We start from the raw sequence: 19,787 nt of genomic DNA on the forward strand, positions 1-19,787 counted from the left end.
TCTGGTGGCTGTGATATCTCAGGGGCCCTCGGCCTATCCTTCCAAGGCTCTCAAGTGTGACTCATGACCCAGTGGCTGGGATTCCGACAGTGCCCTGGCTCTACGTGGTCCAGTGTGGGGAGCAGGGGCCAGCCTAGACCGCTAATTGTGTTGCAGGAGGGGAGAACCAAGGTGGGCTTTAGGGGCCAGGAATTGGCGATAGGAGGCAGGAACACTCTTTGTTAAAGGCTGTGTCAATCCTAGAGTAGATTTCTGGCTGAGAAAATAAGAGGTTGAAAAACTGAAGGACTGCTTTGGAGTCCAGGAGGTGCCTTGTCTGTCTCTGGGCTTCATGCAGCCTGGTTTTCAGATCTTCAGCCTCATCTTCATAACTATCACCCTCATTCATCTTAGTCAACGTTTACTGTACTCTACTCTGTGCCAGACGCTTAGTGAATGGCTTTCTGTGCGTGAAATCAAAGGTGTTTTCTACTTCCCCTTAGTGGCAGGACAATGGAAATCCAACCCTTGACACGGATTTCTGGGGCTTGGCAGTCCCTAATCGTCTTCTTAAGAGAACCTGGGTGGGATGGGATGGGGGCAGCACCCACGTCAGCCTCCAGGGCTTTAAAGTAGAAGTCCTTAGACTTTGGAGTTGTAGAGACCTGCTTAAAAGTCCTGGCTCTGCCACTCACTAGTTGTGTTGACTTTGAATGATCACTTCACCCTTTTTGAGTTGCAGTTTTTCTGATCTATGAAATGCGGAGAATTAACACTCCCGCTAGAGTGTAAAGATTAAGTGATGACATTGTACAGACTGTCATTGTGCCTGGTACACAGTAGGTGTGGAACATCCCTTGGTCTCCTTTTCTGATCCGAATTCCCAGGCCCGAGTTCTGAGGACTCCCATTTTGCACTCATGGACCCTTAACCATCTCTGTCATCTAATGCAGGGGTCCCTAACCTATGGCCCATGGGCCAAACTTGGCTCACCACCTGTTTTTGTAAATAAAGCTTCATTGGAACATAGCCCACTTTTTATGTATTATTTATGGCTATTTACATTGGCAGGGTTGAGTAGAAGTGGAATGGCCTGCAAAGCCTAAAATATTTACTAATTCGCCCTTTAAGAAAAAAGTCTGCCGCAAATGTAGTGTTTGCAAAGATCACTGTATGTATTCCCTCAGTTGAGACAGATAAGGCAACGACTATTAGCTCCATTTTAGGGATGAGGAAACTGAGGCTCAAAGTAGTTGTGATTTAAACAAGGTCATGGGGTGGTGGGGTGGTGGTGGTGGAAGGAGAGCCTGTATCTCATTCCCAGGCCAGTGCTTGCTATGCCCCATGCTGCCTCAGGGGGCTTTGAGTGTTTCCAATGAGAAAGCCAGTTCGCACATTAGCTGGCTCTGTCTCCCTTGGGACTGGTTGCATGTGGGAAAAAGCTGGCTACAGGCACAGCAGCAGCTGAGTAGCCCAGTGCATGAAAAATGCCCAAGATCTGGCCAGTTGAGGACTTATCTCTTTAATGACTGCTACTCTACTAAACAGCAGTCTTCACTAGAAGAAAGACCATGTCTGTTCGCTGCTGTATGTTAGAGCCTGGCACCCTCAGGTGCTCACAAAATGTTTACTGAATAAACTGAGTTAATTAGCATCCTGACAATGATAAAATCCTCATCCCCATCCTCTCCGACTGGCACCTGGTTTAAAAGAATCACCTTTGGGCTTCCGTGGTGGCGCAGAGGTTGAGAATCTGCCTGCCAATGCAGGGGACACGGGTTCGAGCCTTGGTCTGGGAAGATCCCACATGCCACGGAGCAACTAGGCCCGTGAGCCACAACTACTGAGCCTGCGCGTCTGGAGCCTGTGCTCCGCAACAAGAGAGGCCAGCGCACCGCGATGAAGAGTGGCCCCCGCTTGCCGCAACTAGAGGAAGCCCTCGCCCAGAAACGAAGACCCAACACAGCCAAAAATAAATAAATAAATAAATAAATAATAAAAATAAAGGAATTCCTTAAAAAAAAAAAAAAGAATCACCTTTCCTCCGGGGAGAAATCCCTGCTCTGGCTATCACCCCCCCACACACGTGCAATTACGTACACACGTGGCATGTGTCCTTTATTCTCTCCAATCTCACCAAGCTTCTAGGTCCACCCCGTCTCTCCAGCCCTGCAGCACTACTTGCTCAGGACCTCATCGTCTGAAGCGTGGACTGCTCAGCCACCTCCTCACTGGCTTCCTGCCTCCACCCTCTGCCCTTCCAGAGCATTCTCTGCACTGCACAAATCTGATCAAATCATTCCTCGTGTTCACTCTTCATCAGGCCCCCAGTGACGGTGGATGCGAGCCCTCTACAACTGGACCCCAGCCGACCCCTCCAGCCTCATCTCACTTCTCCCTATCCACCCATGACCCAGCCATACTGAGCCACCTGCAGTGCCGATGGTGCCGTGCCTTCTCCCATCGCCACACCTTTGCCCATGCCGCATTCCCTGCCTGGGAAGCCCTTCCTCCCCTGGCTGTACTTCTACTGTCTTCCAGACCCAGTTCAAGCATCACTTCTCTGAGAAGCCTTTCCTAATGCTTCCCAAGATAGGGAACTCTTGCCTTTGTGTTCATCCTGTGATTACACCACTCATTACACTGCACTGTATTAAGTGCTCTTTTCCCACTCCCAGCCAAGAGCACTTTGAGGGCAGAGACTGTGCCTGACCCACGTTGTGTGCCCTTCACTCTGTACGGGGGCTGGCCCGAAGCACCAGTCAGTATCCAGTGAATCCTTACAGATCTCAATTTGCTCACCTGGCTATGCTCTTTCACTGCCAGAGGACTTTCAGAGAGGGTGGGGCCATTCTTGGCACTTCCCTGATCTCAGAGAAGGAAAGAACTTCTAGTAGACTCCTGGTACTGTTTTCTCTTGCTTGGTACATTTTTCTTTCTAGAACTGCTCCTTCCTAACCTCTGGGGCTGTCGACCACAAGGCCTCACTCTCTATACCACAGAGGTTGGCAAGAGACTCAACCAGGGCAATTGGAGTGGCCTAAGCCCACCCACTAGTGACAGGTTCATGGATGGGCAAGGATCCAGACAGGGCTGGTCAGAGCCCTTCTGGGGGATGGATATGGTTGTATTGGACACATTCTGGAGGACATGCTTCTTCGTTTGCTCTCAGGATGACGTAAACCTCAGGCTGCTGGTGGCCATCTATGAAAGGTATATATCAGAGTGGGTCTGCATCTTACCTCCACCACTTATTGGCTGGGTGACCTTGGGCAGATTGCTTAATCTTTTACATTTACTGTAGTCTCATCTGCATAATGGGAATGATAACAGTATCTACCTCATGTTGTGGGAATGACTGAGTAAATATAGGTAAAGTGCTTACAACAGTGCCTGGTACAAAGGGAGTGGTCAATATTTGTTGCTATTCCTATATCACTGTGTGGGGAGATCCCATTGGAGAGCTAATGAGAATAAGAGAAAGAGCTCTCATAGCATTGGTGTTTCTGGATCCAGCTGTGCCTGAAGCCTTCCATCTCTTGCACTTCCCAGTTCCACAAACCAATTAACTTCTTTTCTGGTAAAACAAGTTTGAGTTGACGCTCTGCAAGTTATAACCCAAAGGGTCCTCCCATTGGAGTGTAGTGGGAAGAACGGAGGAGACAAGAGTCCAAGGGGCTCTCCTTTTAGTTAGCTGTTTGCATTTGGACAAGGGCTTCTTCTAAGGTTTCAGTTCCTCGTATGTCCAACGGGATGGATGTCAGCCCTGCTTCCCTCTTGTGGCTCCTGTCAGGATCCGTTTGTATAATGTTTGTGCCTCAAAAACGACCAAGTACTAAAACACAAATCTCACCAAAGACTCTTTACCACATGTCACAGAAAACCCTAACTCTCAGCATGGCTTTCGCAGGGCCTTCCCCAGGCGGCCCCACCTGCTCTGTAACCTCCCCTTCACTTTTGCAGTCCTCCCCCCCATGCTCATCCTCTGCTGTGGCTACACTGGGTTCTCCTCCATTTCCCCAAACTCACCTTTGTGTCTTTGCTCATTTTGTTTCCTCTAAATGCCACAATTTGGGGCGCATCTCCACCTACCAAAATTCATCCATCAAAGGTCCCTTCCAATGAAGCCTCCTCCATGAAGCCCTGATCTTTCCTTAAGATTGTGTCTATCTCACACAGAGTCGCCAGAAGTGCCCTCTGCTTCCTGTGAACTTGCAGCACTCCCTTTATGGAGGTTGTTGGTTTGGAGATTTCTTCAATTAGATTTTAACCTCCTGGAGGGAAGGGGCTGTCTTATTTGATTCCCCATTGCACCCTACATTCCCTAGGGATGTAGGGATTCGGAGACTCATAGCTCCGATCAACATGCGCCCACAGTGATGAGAGCAGGTGTATCACCTCCTGAGCAAAAGAAACAGAACTGCTGCTCTCCTGGTCCAGCTTCCATCCCCACTGGAGGTGGGTATATGGACTTAATAAGAAACCCTGCGCTGCTTACTTACAGAGACAATAAACAAACGTGTACCACGCGGGTGAAATAGGATCTGAAACAACGAAAAGCTGCAGACACCTGGAGAAACTCACCCAAACCAGCATTCGCTGGAATCACCCAGTCTCCTGGCTTCACCCCGGTCACACTGCTGCCCACTGCTACGACCTGTCCAACACCTTCATTCCCTCCAACAGCAGGCAGCTTGGGAAGGAGGCCATAATTGCCTAAGGGAGAAGAGCACAAAGCATCATCCAATGAAGCTTGGTCAGGGAAAGAGCATGGACTTTGGAGTCAGACAGACCTCAGCCTGCTCTGGCCTCTGCCTCTGACCAGCTGTGTAACTAACCAACCTCTCTGAGCCCGAGCTTCTTCATCTGTAAAGGGGGATAATACACCTCAGATTCATGGTTATTATGAAGATTAGATAAGACAATGTAGGAAATGAGCCCAGCATATCGCACACTTCACAAGGGTTGGTTTGCTCCCCGCTGCAATCTTCCTAACTCAAAAGGCCTCACATTCCAGGGAGGGGAGGCCAGAGAGGGCTCACACAGTCTGTAGACGGCTCATCTGGAGAACAGCTGCTGCTAATCACAGGAACTTCACACCCACACCTGGGGAGGAATGAAAACGAGGTGGCGGCTAAGCAAAAAAGCCAATTAACATAAGCCACAGAAACCAAGGTTACCTCGGATCATATTAACGTCAGATGGATTGACAGGGGCCGCCAGCATCTTCACATGGACGTCGGATCCGCCCACAGCAGCCAGCTCCAGGCTCCTCAGTCTAAGCACAAAGCCAGAGGGAGACGTTCATGTCAGCCAGCCTAGCCAGGGCGTCTTTTGCTCAAATCATCTCCCCAAAGTAGGTCAGGCAGCAACATTTTCGAGCTGCCATCGTGTGCCCAGGAATTAGGGTTGTTAAGAAAGAGAGAGGAGCTATAAGGAATTAGTACAGGACACAGGGTAATGCTCATTAACTGCAAGTGGAAAGTCCCTAGTGACCTTTCCACTCCGCCACCCACTCCAGGGCAGAAAATAGCTAGAACTCCTGCGGGCATGGGTTAGTAGTGGTTAGAGATGCTAAGAATCACCTGGTATACTAATATTATGGATTCTCAGGCCCCAGGGCTGACCTACTGAATCAGAATCTCCAGATCAGGGGCACCCCAAGTGGTGAGGGAAATAGAGATGGCCCATGGAGCTGGGAAAGAACTCCCTGGGTGACTGTGGTTCACCCGCTGGAAGGACGTCCCTTCCGGATGAGGATCTGGTCTGTCAGAAAGGATGCTGGATGGAGAGCTGCGGGCCTCAGGTGTGAAACTCCATCACAGGATGGCCGCGTCACCGCAGGCAGGTTTCTTCCCTGCTCTAGGCCTGCATTTCTCCATTTGTAAAATGGGGGTGATGCCACCATCACCCCCACTTGCACTTGATCACTTCCGAGAGCTCTTCCCATTTCAAGCCTGTGTGGTAACTCCCTTTGCTCACAGTGCGTGCGCTGTAGACATCAGGGGACTAACGTCTTTATCCACTGGAATGTTGGTTAATGGGTAAAACCTGTCCAGTGGCAATGCCCATGTGCCACTTTTTTTTTTTTTTTTTAATAAAAGGAGACCTTCCAACCAGAAAGGACTGATCAGTGTATTAGACCAATGGATCCTCATGACTTTTAATTACCAGAGATTCCTTTTCTGTCTCTCTCCACACCTCTAAGACTTCATGTTTGCAGTGCTTTTCTCTGCCCAAATGTACTTGTTAATAATTCTCCTTATTTTTACTTACCAAAGGCACATATAAAAGCCAACCAGAGGTTCTTAGCATTAGGCAACAGTGTCACTGCACTAAGCTGATGTAATTCCACCCACTTCCTGCTGAAATCTGATCTTTTAATTATACCTGAGGCTCCACTTGGGGTAAAAGTGTGATTTCTAAGAAATGGCTTGTACTAGTAGTAATAATTGTGGCAGGCATTTGTGAGGTGTTTATTATACACCAGGTCCTGTGCTAAGGTCTTTCAACACATAATCTAAGATGTAACACCCCTGTGATGAAAGTATGAATATTCCCATTCTATCAAGCAGGAAATGAAGGCTCCTAGAGATGATGAAACTTACAATTGGTCAGGGCGGGGCTTATCCACTTTCAGAGTTGGCTCTCTTACTTACCTTGCTCTAAACCAGTACCTGAAATTAGCATGGGAATCCCTCTGACTGCCTACGAGGACCCCTGGGGACCCAACCTGGGAATCCCTGTACTGGATTATGACCAAAGTAAGGGAGGCCATGCTTTAACCATGATTGAGAAACAGCTGCAAAAAATCAAAGTAAAAACACTCTCTACAGAAAATGGTTAACTAGGAAGGAGCTGATGACCAGGGCAGAGAGAATACAGAAAGGGCTTTTTTTTCCCCTTTAGGTTAAGTATTAAGGAATGTATGTATTTATACATAGCTGGAGGAGGGAGAGTCCTCGTAATAATAATAACTACTGTTTGAGTAAGTACCAGTCAGGCATGCAGCAGAGTGCTTTCCGTGTGAGCTTTCATATTATTCTGATTTTACAGCCGAGGAACAAAGGCGCAATAAATAACTTGTTTCAGGCCACCAAAAGTCGAAAGTGGCTGATACGGTTTGAACCTGGCAGTCTGACGCCAGAGAAGCCGGCTGGTGAAGGGCTGACCCCACACCACGCAGAGGGCTGCAAGAGAAAGCCTGGAGCAGTGGGCAGCCTTGACCCTTGCTGGGCCTGCCTGGGGAGCCGGGGGGGGGGGGGGGGGCCCCACAGACTCCCCACCAGGATAAGCAGGGAGGCGTCAGCCCAGACGGCACTGTTCCTCTGCGAACACATATGTAAGTCTGCACTCCAGAGAAAAATCCTGCCCAGAGCAAATGGATTGTGGACGAGCTGCCCCTTTATGTTATCTGTACCGCTTCTCTCTCGCAGTTTGACAGATAATCAGAGTTCTTCTGTAAGCTGACAGAGTCCACATGCTCAAGCTACTTAAAGACATTTTTTCCTGCACATTTTCTACACGCTCTTCCCTCAGTCCAGAATTCCTTTTCCACAGCTTCTCTGCAAAGTGAGAAATTGAACTCACCCTTTAGGACCTGGCTGAAATTTTACTTGCCCTAAAGCATCTTTTGACCCTCTTCTTGGCCCTGAAAAAAATCACTTGCTCCACACTCAGTGCTCCCATTACACAGATGGGGTGACTATGCCATTTAAGACCATCTAGTTGATGAAGTCTTTTCATACATTTTCTTCAACTGATCACAAAGCATAAGTTCACATGCCTTTTCCAACTCCTGGGGCCGGATGTCCTCCAGAGTCCAGGCCCGTGTGTTACCTGCACCTCTCCCTGGGGGATGGGCAGCACTCCCATCAGACACATTGTTCCTGAAGCAAAAAGTAGGAATATTCACACTAAGTGGGTTGAACAGTGACCATATAAAAACTTCACTCCAGATTAGGTTTTGCCTCCAAATGAGTTATGAAAAAACAAAACTGCTAGTTTTCAGAGCTTTCTGGATTTTGGAGTGCAGATATGAATTTGGATTTGAATCCAGGTCTTTCAGACTCAGTTCAGGGTACTTTTTACTTATCACTGAGTTTTAAAGTCAGAATGTGTGTTGTCTCCCTACTAGGCTGTAAGCTCACGGAGGGCAGAGAACTTTTAGTCTTAACTCAGTGTTCAGCACAGCATCTGGGACCACAACAGTGCTGGAGAACGCTTCTTAAAGAAATTATCCCATTTTCCTCTTTAGTGAGAAAATGTGGTGCAAAAGCGACAGTCAGGGAGTCAGGGGAGGGGCTCACACGCCAGGGACTTAGCTACTGAGGCTGGTACTTGCTCTCCCTGGTCCTGGGCTGTTTAGGAAAATACCCCTGAACGATGGGTGCAAATAAAAACGGAGATTATCCTTAAGGGAGTTCAATCTAAGCAAAAACCCATGCCTCTTTTCCTCACAGGAGAGTGCAGATCAAATTTGCAGTACGTTTGTAATTCTTAAAAATCTAGATGACCGTGGTCAGGATAAGAATACAGGTAGATCTCAGTTCATAGATGAAGAGTAGAGCATGGATTTGGAGTGAAACAGGCAGTCCTGGGTGTGAATCCTACCTCGGTCATTGACCAGCTAGCTGAACCTCACAGTACTCATCTGTGGAATGGGAGAACGCTAGAAGTCAGCTCATGGATTAGGTGAGTTAATGGACATAAAGCACTTGCTAGAGTACCTGATACACAGGAGATGCTGAAGAAATGGCAGCTGTTGTCAGAGGTGGGAATATCCAAGGAAACCTTTGAAACAGCTGGCTATACCTCTGAAAAAAATCAATGAATCACTCAAAGGAAGATGGCAACTTTTTGGAAAATTCAAGTAAATTTAACGAAACAAATATTTATCAATAGTCCTACTAAGTGCCAGGGACTGTGCCAAGGGCTTTAAAGATGAAAAAAATAGTATCTCCTGCCCAGGAGATTGATGGTGTGGGGACTCACATGTGGAAACACTGGGAGGGCGCTTGTAGTGCTAAAGCCGACTGAGTGTGTGACCAGCCGGAGGGAGAGCAAAGGGTTACCAAAGGGACTTCGGAAAGCGTGATATCTTAGCTGGAGCTTGAAGGATAAACAGGAGTTTATGGGGTGGACTGAGAGAAAGGAAGGATTTCCTGCCAGAGGGAATGGTAAAGAATCCGACCTGATGGTAGGCCAGGCACAGGTGCAGTCTAGATTGGAGTTGTGGGAATGGAGGGAAGGATCTGATAACCTGGAATCTCTTAAATAAAAAGTGGCATTGATATCACTTGGTGACTGACTCCATGGGGGTGGCTGGGGAGTCTTTGATGGCTGGAGGGCCATCATCATGGCTGATAGCCCAAGTTGCAGGCTTGGGCAACTGGATGTTGAGATAGGAGGAAGGAAGAGCGGCTTGGAGCGGGGAGGAAGGTGTTACATCTGAAGCCCGAAGCAGGTGGCCTGCAGTACGGGATGGAGCAGAGGGTGCTCTGCGCTGGACACACAGAGCTGAGTCAGCTGCGCATAGGTGGAGTCTAGGATGGTAGATAAACTTATTTTGGGTGATCTGGCTGGACAATTAAATGATAACTACTGTTAACAGCTTACCAAGCTCCAGACACGGTGCTTAGCGTTCATATGCAATACGCTGTTGAGTCCTCAAAATGTCTGGAGGGTGCTATCACCCCAATTTTCAGATGGGAACTGAAGCTCAGAAAAGTTATGTAACGTGCCCAAGGTTAAACTGTTAGTAAGTGGCAAGACTTGATCTTAAGCTTGACTCCAAAGCTCAGACTGTCGAACACTAAGCCGGCATCCCCTACACTGTGTGTGTGGAACCTCTGTCCTGGGAGATATTAATAGGTATTCCCTGGGGTCCAATACTTTTGGGAAACGCTGCCTACTAAACTCCCTTTATAAGATTCAAACTGCACATTAGAGTGATAAAGGCTCTGAGAAGTCCTCCAGTAAAGAAACCCATGTGGCTTCGTGTAATCCAGAGTTTCCAGAGTTAACTCAGCTGAGGACACTACCCTCACAGCACACCGAGTACCCCAAACGGCAGTTTGAAAAGTGCTGCACTGGGCTGCAACCTGCTCCCGGTTCTCTTCTTTGTCTTCTGGGAGCCTAGCTGCTCTGCACCAGTTGACATTCACAGAAGTGGGAGGGAAGGGGAGTGGGGCAGGAGACGGAAAGTTGAAGCTGCAGACAGAGGTGGGTGAGGGCGGGGACAGGCCTGACACAGGCTGCTTGCCCAGCGGGAGGTGTGTTGGTCCAGCTGCGTCTCACCAGGGAGACCAGCCCCAGCCTGCCCCACGGAATGCCATCAATACCAGTCACTGCTGTTCCTGCAGACAGTTCTAACTGCGTCGTCAAGGATACCATTCTGCCGAGACAGGAAGGAAAACCGGGCCGAGTCTGAATTCCAGGAGTTGGACCTCGGGTGTAATGATAGCAATTTCTTCTTTGTTTTTTTTTTTGCTTTAAACTCACCAAAGGAAGTGGTGGCTGTGTTACGGAGTGCAAAGGAGGCACCCAAACACAGCCTGGCTGGATCTCAAGTCACTTTCCCAAGACTGTTCAGTCCCTTCCCCTGTGAGTAGTGGCGCCACGCGACTCGGAGGGATGCCTCTGCCTTCATTCGACAGATCCCACACTGGATAAGGTCACAATGGCTCCTTTGAGGCAAAGGCTGTACACCTGTGATGCCATATGAACGACAAGGGAGACAAAAGCAGGCAGAAGAAAGAGCCTTTTGAGAGGGGGGAAAAAGAGGCCAGTCCTCTGGGGCCTGGCTCAGTTACACTGGCTGTGTGAGGCGGGCGTCAGCCAGTTCTGCTAAGATACCTTTCCTGCCTTCCGCATTTAATTAGCAACCATTTGTACTTATCTTGCATCTCCCACTCAATCACCTCAAAGTGGTCACTTGTCATCTTGCGCAGGAAGAGTTGTCATGGGCCACAGAGACTTTCTCCTCTGCTCATTACAGAGAGCCAAGAATGTGCGTTCCAACACAGGGCACTGGGGGAAGGTAACTGATGTCTTACGTGGCTCTCCCAGGTCTGTCTGCAGTCCCCATGGTCACAAACAAGCCGCCTTCTGTGATTTAGTGAAGTGCTGGGTGTGCTAGGTACACTGTTCTGGCATTTGATTAATCATTAATAAGCAGGGCACAACTGGGCAACTGTGGAGGAATGAAGTTCTCCAGCTCGCCCCCCAGCAGGGGATGCTGGTGGCCACAGCTGGTGGGGTTCTCAAGGAGTCCTGGGCTCTTTGCCTTTCCTGGGCAAAGCTCACGGGTTCTGTGTTTCTTCGTGGTGTGCGGACACTCCCGCTTGCCTCCCTGCGCCTCTTCCGGGTTCTCTGCCTCCAAGTCATCTTGCCTTCCCACCATTCAGGACTTTTTGTTCTGTAGCACAATCGCTTTGAATGCAAGGGAATCAGAGACAGACGGCAACTTCTGGAAGTTTCTACCCAGGGTTGGCAAAGAAACCCTCTCCCTACCCTCTCAATATCCTACTTTCCTCAACTAAGATTACCAGAAAGGTTGCAAGCCTCATAATATTCTACACTCCTAACATCAGGAAACTTGCTTGAAGGGGGCTGTAGAGAGTGTTGCTTAGTCTGCTGAGGCCTAACTCTCCTTGCTGCCTCAGAGAGCAAGACTGGGCCACGGCCGGGGGCAGAGGCCCTGCCTGCAGCTGCTTTTCTCTTTGACGGGTAGGATGACGACCATGCAGCCCCTGCCTGGTGGGCCTCTGATCGTGTAACTAACCAACGGCAAAGGGGGCCCTTGGTGAAATCTTGTGCCCAGGACCCCTTACTTCAAGTCACATCATTGCTCCCTGGAGCAAACACTGGAGAGCAGGCAGTCCAACGCCTGCTTCAGCTTCACAGACTTGTCGGAGCTAGACAATTGTTGGATCAGAGGACTCAAGCCTCAGAACCATTTCCACGGCTGCAGGGTAATGTTGAGAAGGATGCTGAGGCCTCATCTTGTCTTGGCAGGAAAAAGTGTTGTTTGGGGAGAATGAGGCAGAGAGGTGTGTAGGTTTTGAGGTACATAGAAAAGGGAACTGTGAAGATTTGTCACTGGCACAGAAGACAGGGCGGGGGGATGGCACGCATTCCCATGTTTACCGCTGCTGACCTTGGCTAACCCCTTTCTTTTATCAAAAAATAAATGAAAAGAAAGGAATAGCACAGAAAACTATATTCAGTATCCTGTAATAAACTATAATGAAAAAGAATATGAAAAAGAATATGTATATATAACTGAATCACTTTGCTGTACACCAGAAACTAACACAACATTGTAAATCAACTATACTTCAATAAAAAACACCCCCCCCAAAACAAAACAAAACAACAACAACAACAAAAAAAACTGAAAAGAATGGAGACTGGAGAGATGTCCTCATTCTAACAATGAGTGGCGTGGGTGGGACTAGAAGCCAGGCCGGTGCTCTTGCAGGTGGTCCCCAATGACACCCCTTGAGCCACACATTAGCCTCATGTTATCTTTGCTTTTCCTTCTCTAAAATGAAGACCCTTCCCATGCCATCCAGGGTGGGAAAGACCTGGAATCACGCCAGCGTACTTGCAGGAGCTGCTGGGAGAGGGCCGGATGGTAAGAACTTCCTCCCAGACACTCTGCACGTTGGGAAACCCCCGTCTACCGTGCAATCCCTCAGAGGTGTGCCGCCAAGTTTCACCCTCAGAGGCAAGAATGAGGAAAAGAGGGTAGAAGGGCTGGGCCCCAAACCCGGCCACGTCATGTGAAGTCCAGAGGGAAGGTAATGTAACGGTGTCACAGGATGTGAAATCCAGCTTGAGTCTGAATCCTGTGACCTCAGGCTCGTCCCTTCTGAGCCTGTTTCCACAGATTCCTCCCTCAAAGATCACATATGAGGGTGCCCAACAAATATTCCTTAGTCAGACACACCACATTTTCTCTTCCCTCTGGGCTTCTGCCCATGCAGGTTCTTCTACTTTCCCTCCTTGTATATGGCTCACCTGATCTTCTGGGGGACTCAACTTAGACCTCATGTCTTCAGAGAAAGCATTCTGACCACCCCGAGGGGGTAGGGTCGGGTGCTCGTCTTCTGGGTGTCCACAGACTCTAAACATAGATATCATAGCATTTACCCCCTGGACCATCTCCTGGACTACAGTGTGAGCTCCTTGAGGGCAAAGGCCACAGATTATCAATCTCTGCACCTTCAGTACCTAGCGCTTAGTAGGCCCTCGAAGAATAAATGCTGGCTCACATGGTAGGTGCACAATGAGTTCTGTCCTCTCCTCTTTCATTCATGACCACAGAAAATAGCTCCAGGAGACAAACAAGCAAACAAATCCCAGTTCTTAGGATGCCAAACCAGAATGCTAAATTTTTTTTTCAAAGTACTGTAACTCTGGTTTAAAAACCAAGTCACTTGCACAGAGTTTTGGTTTTAAACACTGACATCAACTGTAAAAAGAAATCCCCTGAGAGTAAACAGTGCCCTACAGTGAGAACTCACCACCTATACAGTCTGGGTCCCCACCACCTGCTCCCCCAAATTCCATCTGGCTAAGACAGAATGGGTATTGGGCCAAAGGTTTCACAGCTTCATTTCATTCTGTGCTAGCAGCAGGCAGGTGAGAAAGACATGATGACTAGGATGCTGTTTTATGAAAGCGTCAGGATCCTGAAAAGGGAACAAGACAGAGGACAGCATTCCTACCATCTTCCCTGGGGGTGGGGAGGGGGCTGCGCTTCCTATGAAGAGCAGAGACTTGGGGTCACCTGAATGACCTAGAATTCCACCTTCTCTTCTGACCTACCTTCTTCCCAGTTTTATACTCCATCTCATGCTCAAAAAACATTTGAGATGACTGTCATTGTTTCTTCAGGCCTATGTCTATATCATGGACCTTTAGTAAAGAAGGGACATCCTAGTTGTATGATCTTGGGCGAGTGGCTTTCAAGTGTCTTGAGCCTCAGCTCTCTTATCTGTAAAATGGTGATAGCAATGAGCAAACTGGGTTACTGTGATTTTTATTTATTTATTTTTTTAATTTAATTTTTAAAAATAAATTTATTTATTCTATTTATTTATTTTTGGCTGCGTTGGGTCTTCGTTGCTGCGTGCGGGCTTCCTCTACTTGCAGTGAGCGGGGGCTACTCTTCGTTGTGGTGCGTGGGCTTCTCTTGTCGTGGAGCACAGGCTCTAGGTGCACGGGCTTCAGTAGTTGTGGCTCACGGGCTCAGTAGTTGTGGCGCACGGGCTTAGTTGCTCTGTGGCATGTGGGATCTTCCCAGATCAGGGCTTGAACCCATGTCCTCTGCATTGGCAGGCGGATTCTTAACCACTGCGCCATCAGGGAAGTCCCTACTGTGATTTTTAAAATCCATAATATACGTGGAGAACTTAGCCCAATGCCTGCTGCATGGTAGGTACACAATAAATGAGAGCTGTTTTTACCACAAGATCCAGAGAACAGCAAGTTCTAAAATGGGACTTCCAGGAACAAAAGGCAAGAGGACATTGGAGTTTCTGGGAATTATGTGATAGAGAATCCAGAACTCTGCATGAGGGGTGATGGTCATGGGGACCTCTGATATTTCTGGAATGTTTGTAATTCTCCCATCTTTGTAATTTTCTCCTGCAGTCTTGCTTCATTTAGGTCAGCAGTTCAATTCTTTACATGAAAAAGGCCCAAGTGCTTATTTAGGGGATTCAGTTTGGGCATAAAAGAAAGAAACTCTAAGAGACCAAAGGAAAAGGCCTTAGTAGAGAACAGCTGGAATGTTTGGGGCCAAGAGGAATCAAGAGAGGGACATTCAGAATGTTGACACAAGAACAGGAGGCCCCTGGAGGCCGCATTCTGAGGAGCTCTGCAACCTCTCAGATCTGAGCAGACTCTTCCTCCTTCCCTCCCTGCTGTTCCCAGAGCTCCGCCCACAGTGCAAGTATCGCAAACCACAGCAGGTCGGGGAATACTCTGCTCGGACTCTGCTCAGACACCATGACCCCACCTGGTGTAACCTGACACATCCAGTCACCAGGATGTTTAAAGGACACCTGATTCTTTCTGTGACAGCGTGGTTACCCTAAACCACCTAAGACATGACTACAAAGAAGAGAATCCCAGCCTCTGGCCTCAGTCCATACACGAACAAGTCAGGTCACCTGAATCTGGGTCAGGAGGGAAAGCTGCCCTTCAGGGGCAGAGAGAATTACTGCGTGCCTGACAATCTGTATCCACAGGGCAATGGTTTTCAACCCTGGCCTAGGCACCAGAGTCACTTGGAGAGCTTTAAAAACTCAGATGTTTAGGGCTGTTCTAGACCCACTAAGTACCTAGGGAGTGGCACCTGGGAATACATAGTTTCCATAAGTGCCACAGGTGATTGAGATGTGAGGCCAAGCTTGAATACAATGCTTCGTGGAAGTATCATGTCTTGAACTTCCTGGAAATTATCAGGGTTCCACACAAGGAGACAAGCTGTCTTTTTTTCCTAAGTGGCATCTGCAACCAGACCGGTCTGTTTAGCTTCCTGACTCTCCAAGGGGAGGGAATCAATCAGGAGACAGCTGCACTCACCTGCCTAACCTTCCCATGCCTTTTCTCAGGGTCCCTGCACATTGGAGACGCCTTCCTCATCACCACAGATCTCAATAAAAGGTGCACTTATTACAGAAATTAGATTCAGATTCAACTAACGTTTTTGCAGCTCCTATTTTGTGGCAGGTCCTGCACCAGACGCATAAATTACAAGCCTGTGAGAGAGGCACTACATCGTTCCTGTTTGGGGTGCACTCCTGGAAAAAGAGTGTTCATCAGAGCTTTACCAACTCATTACAGCAATCCTCAGGGAGATGTCTTCCCAACATGGTGATTTATTACCTATGATCAACATACAAATTGGGGTTTATTGACTGACGTGTCTTCTCAACATTCTTTTCAATTGCTCTAATCGTGGATGTGGCTAGGCTGAGTGCATGACCATGAAATTATCTGAGGCTTAACCCCTTCGGCTGTCAAAACACCTTGCTTGTATTTTTTTTTTTTTAAGTAAAAATATGGAATACTTCACAAATTTGCACGTCATCCTTGCACAGGGACCATGCTAATCTCTGTATTGTTCCAATTTTAGTATATGTGCTGCTGAAGCCAGCACTCTAGCCTGTATTTTTTTTTTTAAATAAATTTATTTATTTATTTATTTTTGGCTGTGTTGGGTCTTCTTTGCTGTGTGCGGGCTCCTCATTGTGATGGCTTCTCTTGTTGCAGAGCACGGGCTTCAGTAGTTGTGGCACGTGGGCTCAGTAGTTGTGGTGCACGGGCTCTAGAGCGCAGGCTCAGTAGTTGTGGTGCACGGGCTCTAGAGCGCAGGCTCAGTAGTTGTGGCGCACGGGCTAAGTTGCTCCGTGGCATGTGGGATCTTCCCGGACCAGGGCTCAAACCCGTGTCCCCTGCATTGGCAGGCGGATTCTTAACCACTGCGCCACCAGGGAAGCCCTCTAGCCTGTATTTTAATCATGAAAATAATTCCTTGTCGGCCTGACCTTTGGAAAACAATCAAACCATTTGCTGGGAATCAAAGAGTTGGAAATAAGGGATTGCAAGAGAGTATGTAGGTGCTTTTTGGTGACGGGCATTCCTTTTATTGAAGCTGATTAGCACTATGAGCTATGACTACATTGTCTCCATTTTTAAATGTGATGAAACCAAGGCTTAGAGAATCTCAGTAACTTGCCAAACACACACAGCTAGGACAGGGAGGCAAGGATTTGACCCCAGGTCTTCTGATTCCAGATCCATGCTTTTGCCCTAGCGCCACTAGTGACCCTACTAGCTTTTGAATGACTATAATCACTTATGTGCAGATTTATAATCGTTGAAAATTCACATACTGTTTTTATGAGCCACATGTGAAAATCATGGGTTAAGATCCAACAGAATTTTAGGACATAATCATAAAAGTAACAAGGGCCGAGTGACTTGTCCAAGATCAAACAGCTACTAAGAGGCTGAGCCTGTATTTGACCTTAGGTCTGTATGGCTCCAAAACAGGATCTCTTTTTAACTAAAGGCACATACACAGCGCAGTGGAGAGGAAATCACACGGGACAGGACTCAGAAGCCACGGATCCCTGTCTCTGTTCCAATCTTCATTAGCTATATCACTTTGGACAAGTCCCCTGCCTTCTGTAAAATGGAAACAACGATCTCTGACCTACTTTCTGAGATGTGAAGATCCAAATGGACGAAAAAGTATTCTGAAAATTCTTTCCATAATATAATAGAGCGTAGGAACTCACGTAGGCCAGTCAGACAGACCTGGGTTCAAAAATTCCGACTCTGCCACTTACTGGCTTGTGTGACCTTGGACAAGTAATTTTACTTCCCATGTTTCCATTTTCTCATCTGCAAAACGGGGCTAAATCAAGTACCTCCTCCAAAAGGTTGTTGTGACGATTAAATGAGAGCATCCATTTACACTGGGATTGCCCGACACACAGTACAAGATCAATGAACGTCAGCCATTACTACAATTCTAACTGTGCCTCTCGGGTTTTCAACTTCCAAGCACCGACTTTCTGAGCTACCACACACGCCGTGGCTACAGTTTCGGTCCTATTATTCGCTGCCTTCCTCCTCGGGACTTGTCCCTCCCTTTCCAGTCCCCATTTTCCACAGCCCATCTTAAAACCCTCCAGGAACCCGAGCTCCCTTGCCCCATTTCGGCGCGGTGTCTTACTCGACGACCTTGGCTGGGTCCCCGTGGTGCTCATAGACCAGCGCCCGGACCCGGGATGGCTCGGCAGATGCGGAGAAGGCGGCGGCAGCAGGCCGGCGGCGGCGGGACGCGGGGAACAGCCGCCGCCGTAGCTGAGCCGGGGTTCGCGCCCCGAGCGCCCCGCAGACCCACATGCTCCCTCCGGTTAACTCAGAGCCGGACGCTGAGAGATACGTCATCTTCCAGCGACCTCGCGCCTGCGCCCCGCCCCGTCGCGTGACCACGCCCTTTGCTCCTTTTAGAAGGCCGTCCCCTTCCTCCGCGGTCCGCGCGGTGGCGCTTGGTGAGACTGACTGGGGAGCGAGGCCTGGTCGGTGGAGGGACTTAAGGGAGTCTCGGAGATTCTGAGCCTGCCAGAGTTGAACTCGTAACTAGGAGCATCTGAGACTGGCATAAGGCTGTGTCTATGGTCTGCGATTTGGTGTTTGACTTGGGGGGGGAAGACATTTCACCTTCTCTGGCCTCAGTTTCTCCTCCTCCCCACCATTTGAGTGTTCACTCTGCCAGGCCCTTTAAGGCATTATCTCATTTAATCCCCGCTGTCTTCTGCTAGCATAGGGTGGCAAAGCTTACTTCCCTACACCAAGTAGAGTAGATGTAAGCTGATATAGAGGCAAGAGTACTGGGTTTGGAGTTAGAAGATTTAGGTTCACATCCTAGACCCTCCACTTCTTAGCTTGGCCATCTTGGGCAAGCTGCAATGAAAACTGTGAGTCAGCTTTCTCATCGGAGCTAATATACATCCTTCAAGATTGTTGTAAGGATTGGATAGAACAACAGAATAATGTTGTCGTGGATCGGATAGCACATTGTAAAATGCCAAGTGTGCTCAGATTACAATGGAGGAATCATAAGAAGGAGAGCCCCCTCTCAGAATGCTCAGGGTGCAGTAGGATTGAATGGGACAATGGGTAACAAGGTGTAGCCCAGGAAAGATGCTAGATCATATTATTAGTGGAAGGAAGACATGAGCGTAACTAACACCTTAGTTGAATATTAGGACATGACAGAGGGCACTGCTGGAGTCTGAAGGAGAGAGGTGTTTTGGGATTGGGGTGGGGGTGGGCGCCTTTGCAGGGAGTGCTGTTGGAGCCGGTCCTGTGACTCAAAATCTTCAATATGCATGAAACTCACCTGAGGTCTCATCTCAGACCTACTGAGTTAGAATCTTGGGGAAGGGTCCAGGAATCTACATTTCTTAGAAGCTCTCAAGAATATTCTGATGGAGGTGGCCTTGGGAACAAACTTGAGAAACACTGAACCAGGACTTCAAAGGATAAGGAAGAACTCCTTTCATTGGATTTTATTGACCCCAAACCTGCCAACTTAGAGCCTTTCCTCTGAGGAAGAAAAGAAAATGTCATGATGAAGAGTGCACGTGCTGCATTCTAGCAAACTTGGCTTTGAGTCCTGGCTCTGCCACTGGACTTGGACAAGTCCATTTGATCTTGGACAAGTCACCTGGCCTCTCTGTGTCTCCACTTCCTTACCTGTAAAAGGAAGGAAATAATAGTATCTGATTCAAGGCTGTTGTGAGATATTATTCACTTGAAGCATTTAGCACAATGTTTGGCACATGAAAGTATTTGATAAATGTTCCTGGGGGTTATTGTAAAGATTAAATGAGAAACATCATATGTAAAACATCTAGACTGGCTCATAGTACATGCTTAAAAAGTGTTTGTACTTATTTATTTATTTATTTTTTTAAAATTAATTAATTAATTTATTTTTGGCTGTGTTGGGTCCTCGTCTCTGCGCGAGGGCCCCCTCCAGCCGCGGCAAGCGGGGGCCACTCTAAGTCGCGGTGCGCGGGCCTCCCACCACCGCGGCCCCCCCTGCCGCGGAGCACAGGCTCCAGACGCGCAGGCCCAGCAGCCGTGGCCCACGGGCCCAGCCGCTCCGCGGCACGCGGGATCCTCCCAGACCAGGGCCCGAACCCGCGTCCCCCGCACCGGCAGGCAGACCCTCAACCACTGCGCCACCAGGGAAGCCCTGTACTTATTTT

At 48.5% G+C, this 19,787-nt stretch overlaps 1 protein-coding gene and 1 non-coding gene across 3 annotated transcripts in view; both read right to left on the reverse strand.

Moving 5' to 3' along the window:
* Positions 1 to 17,957, reverse strand: part of MECR (mitochondrial trans-2-enoyl-CoA reductase) — a 31,776-nt gene extending 13,819 nt beyond the window's left edge. Inside the window, exons 1-5 of one of the 2 annotated variants that reach the window (XM_036833617.1) lie at positions 17,741 to 17,866; positions 10,483 to 10,689; positions 8,709 to 8,795; positions 5,160 to 5,257; positions 4,564 to 4,695 (exon numbers count right to left, since the gene is read on the reverse strand). In XM_036833617.1, coding sequence (XP_036689512.1) covers positions 4,564 to 4,695; positions 5,160 to 5,205 — 178 coding nt within the window. In that variant the 5' untranslated portion in view covers positions 5,206 to 5,257; positions 8,709 to 8,795; positions 10,483 to 10,689; positions 17,741 to 17,866. Of the gene's footprint in view, positions 1 to 4,563; positions 4,696 to 5,159; positions 5,258 to 8,708; positions 8,796 to 10,482; positions 10,690 to 17,740 lie in introns of both variants that reach the window. The other variant, XM_036833609.1, reaches the window with a different exon arrangement.
* LOC118887015 lies at positions 16,053 to 16,156 on the reverse strand. Its single transcript, XR_005017857.1, has one exon. It is a non-coding gene; the product is annotated as a U6 spliceosomal RNA (small nuclear RNA).
* Positions 17,958 to 19,787: the final 1,830 nt, after the last annotated feature.

This window comes from Balaenoptera musculus, chromosome 1, assembly GCF_009873245.2.
Source record: "Balaenoptera musculus isolate JJ_BM4_2016_0621 chromosome 1, mBalMus1.pri.v3, whole genome shotgun sequence".
In the NCBI taxonomy this organism is placed as follows: Eukaryota; Metazoa; Chordata; class Mammalia; order Artiodactyla; family Balaenopteridae; genus Balaenoptera; species Balaenoptera musculus.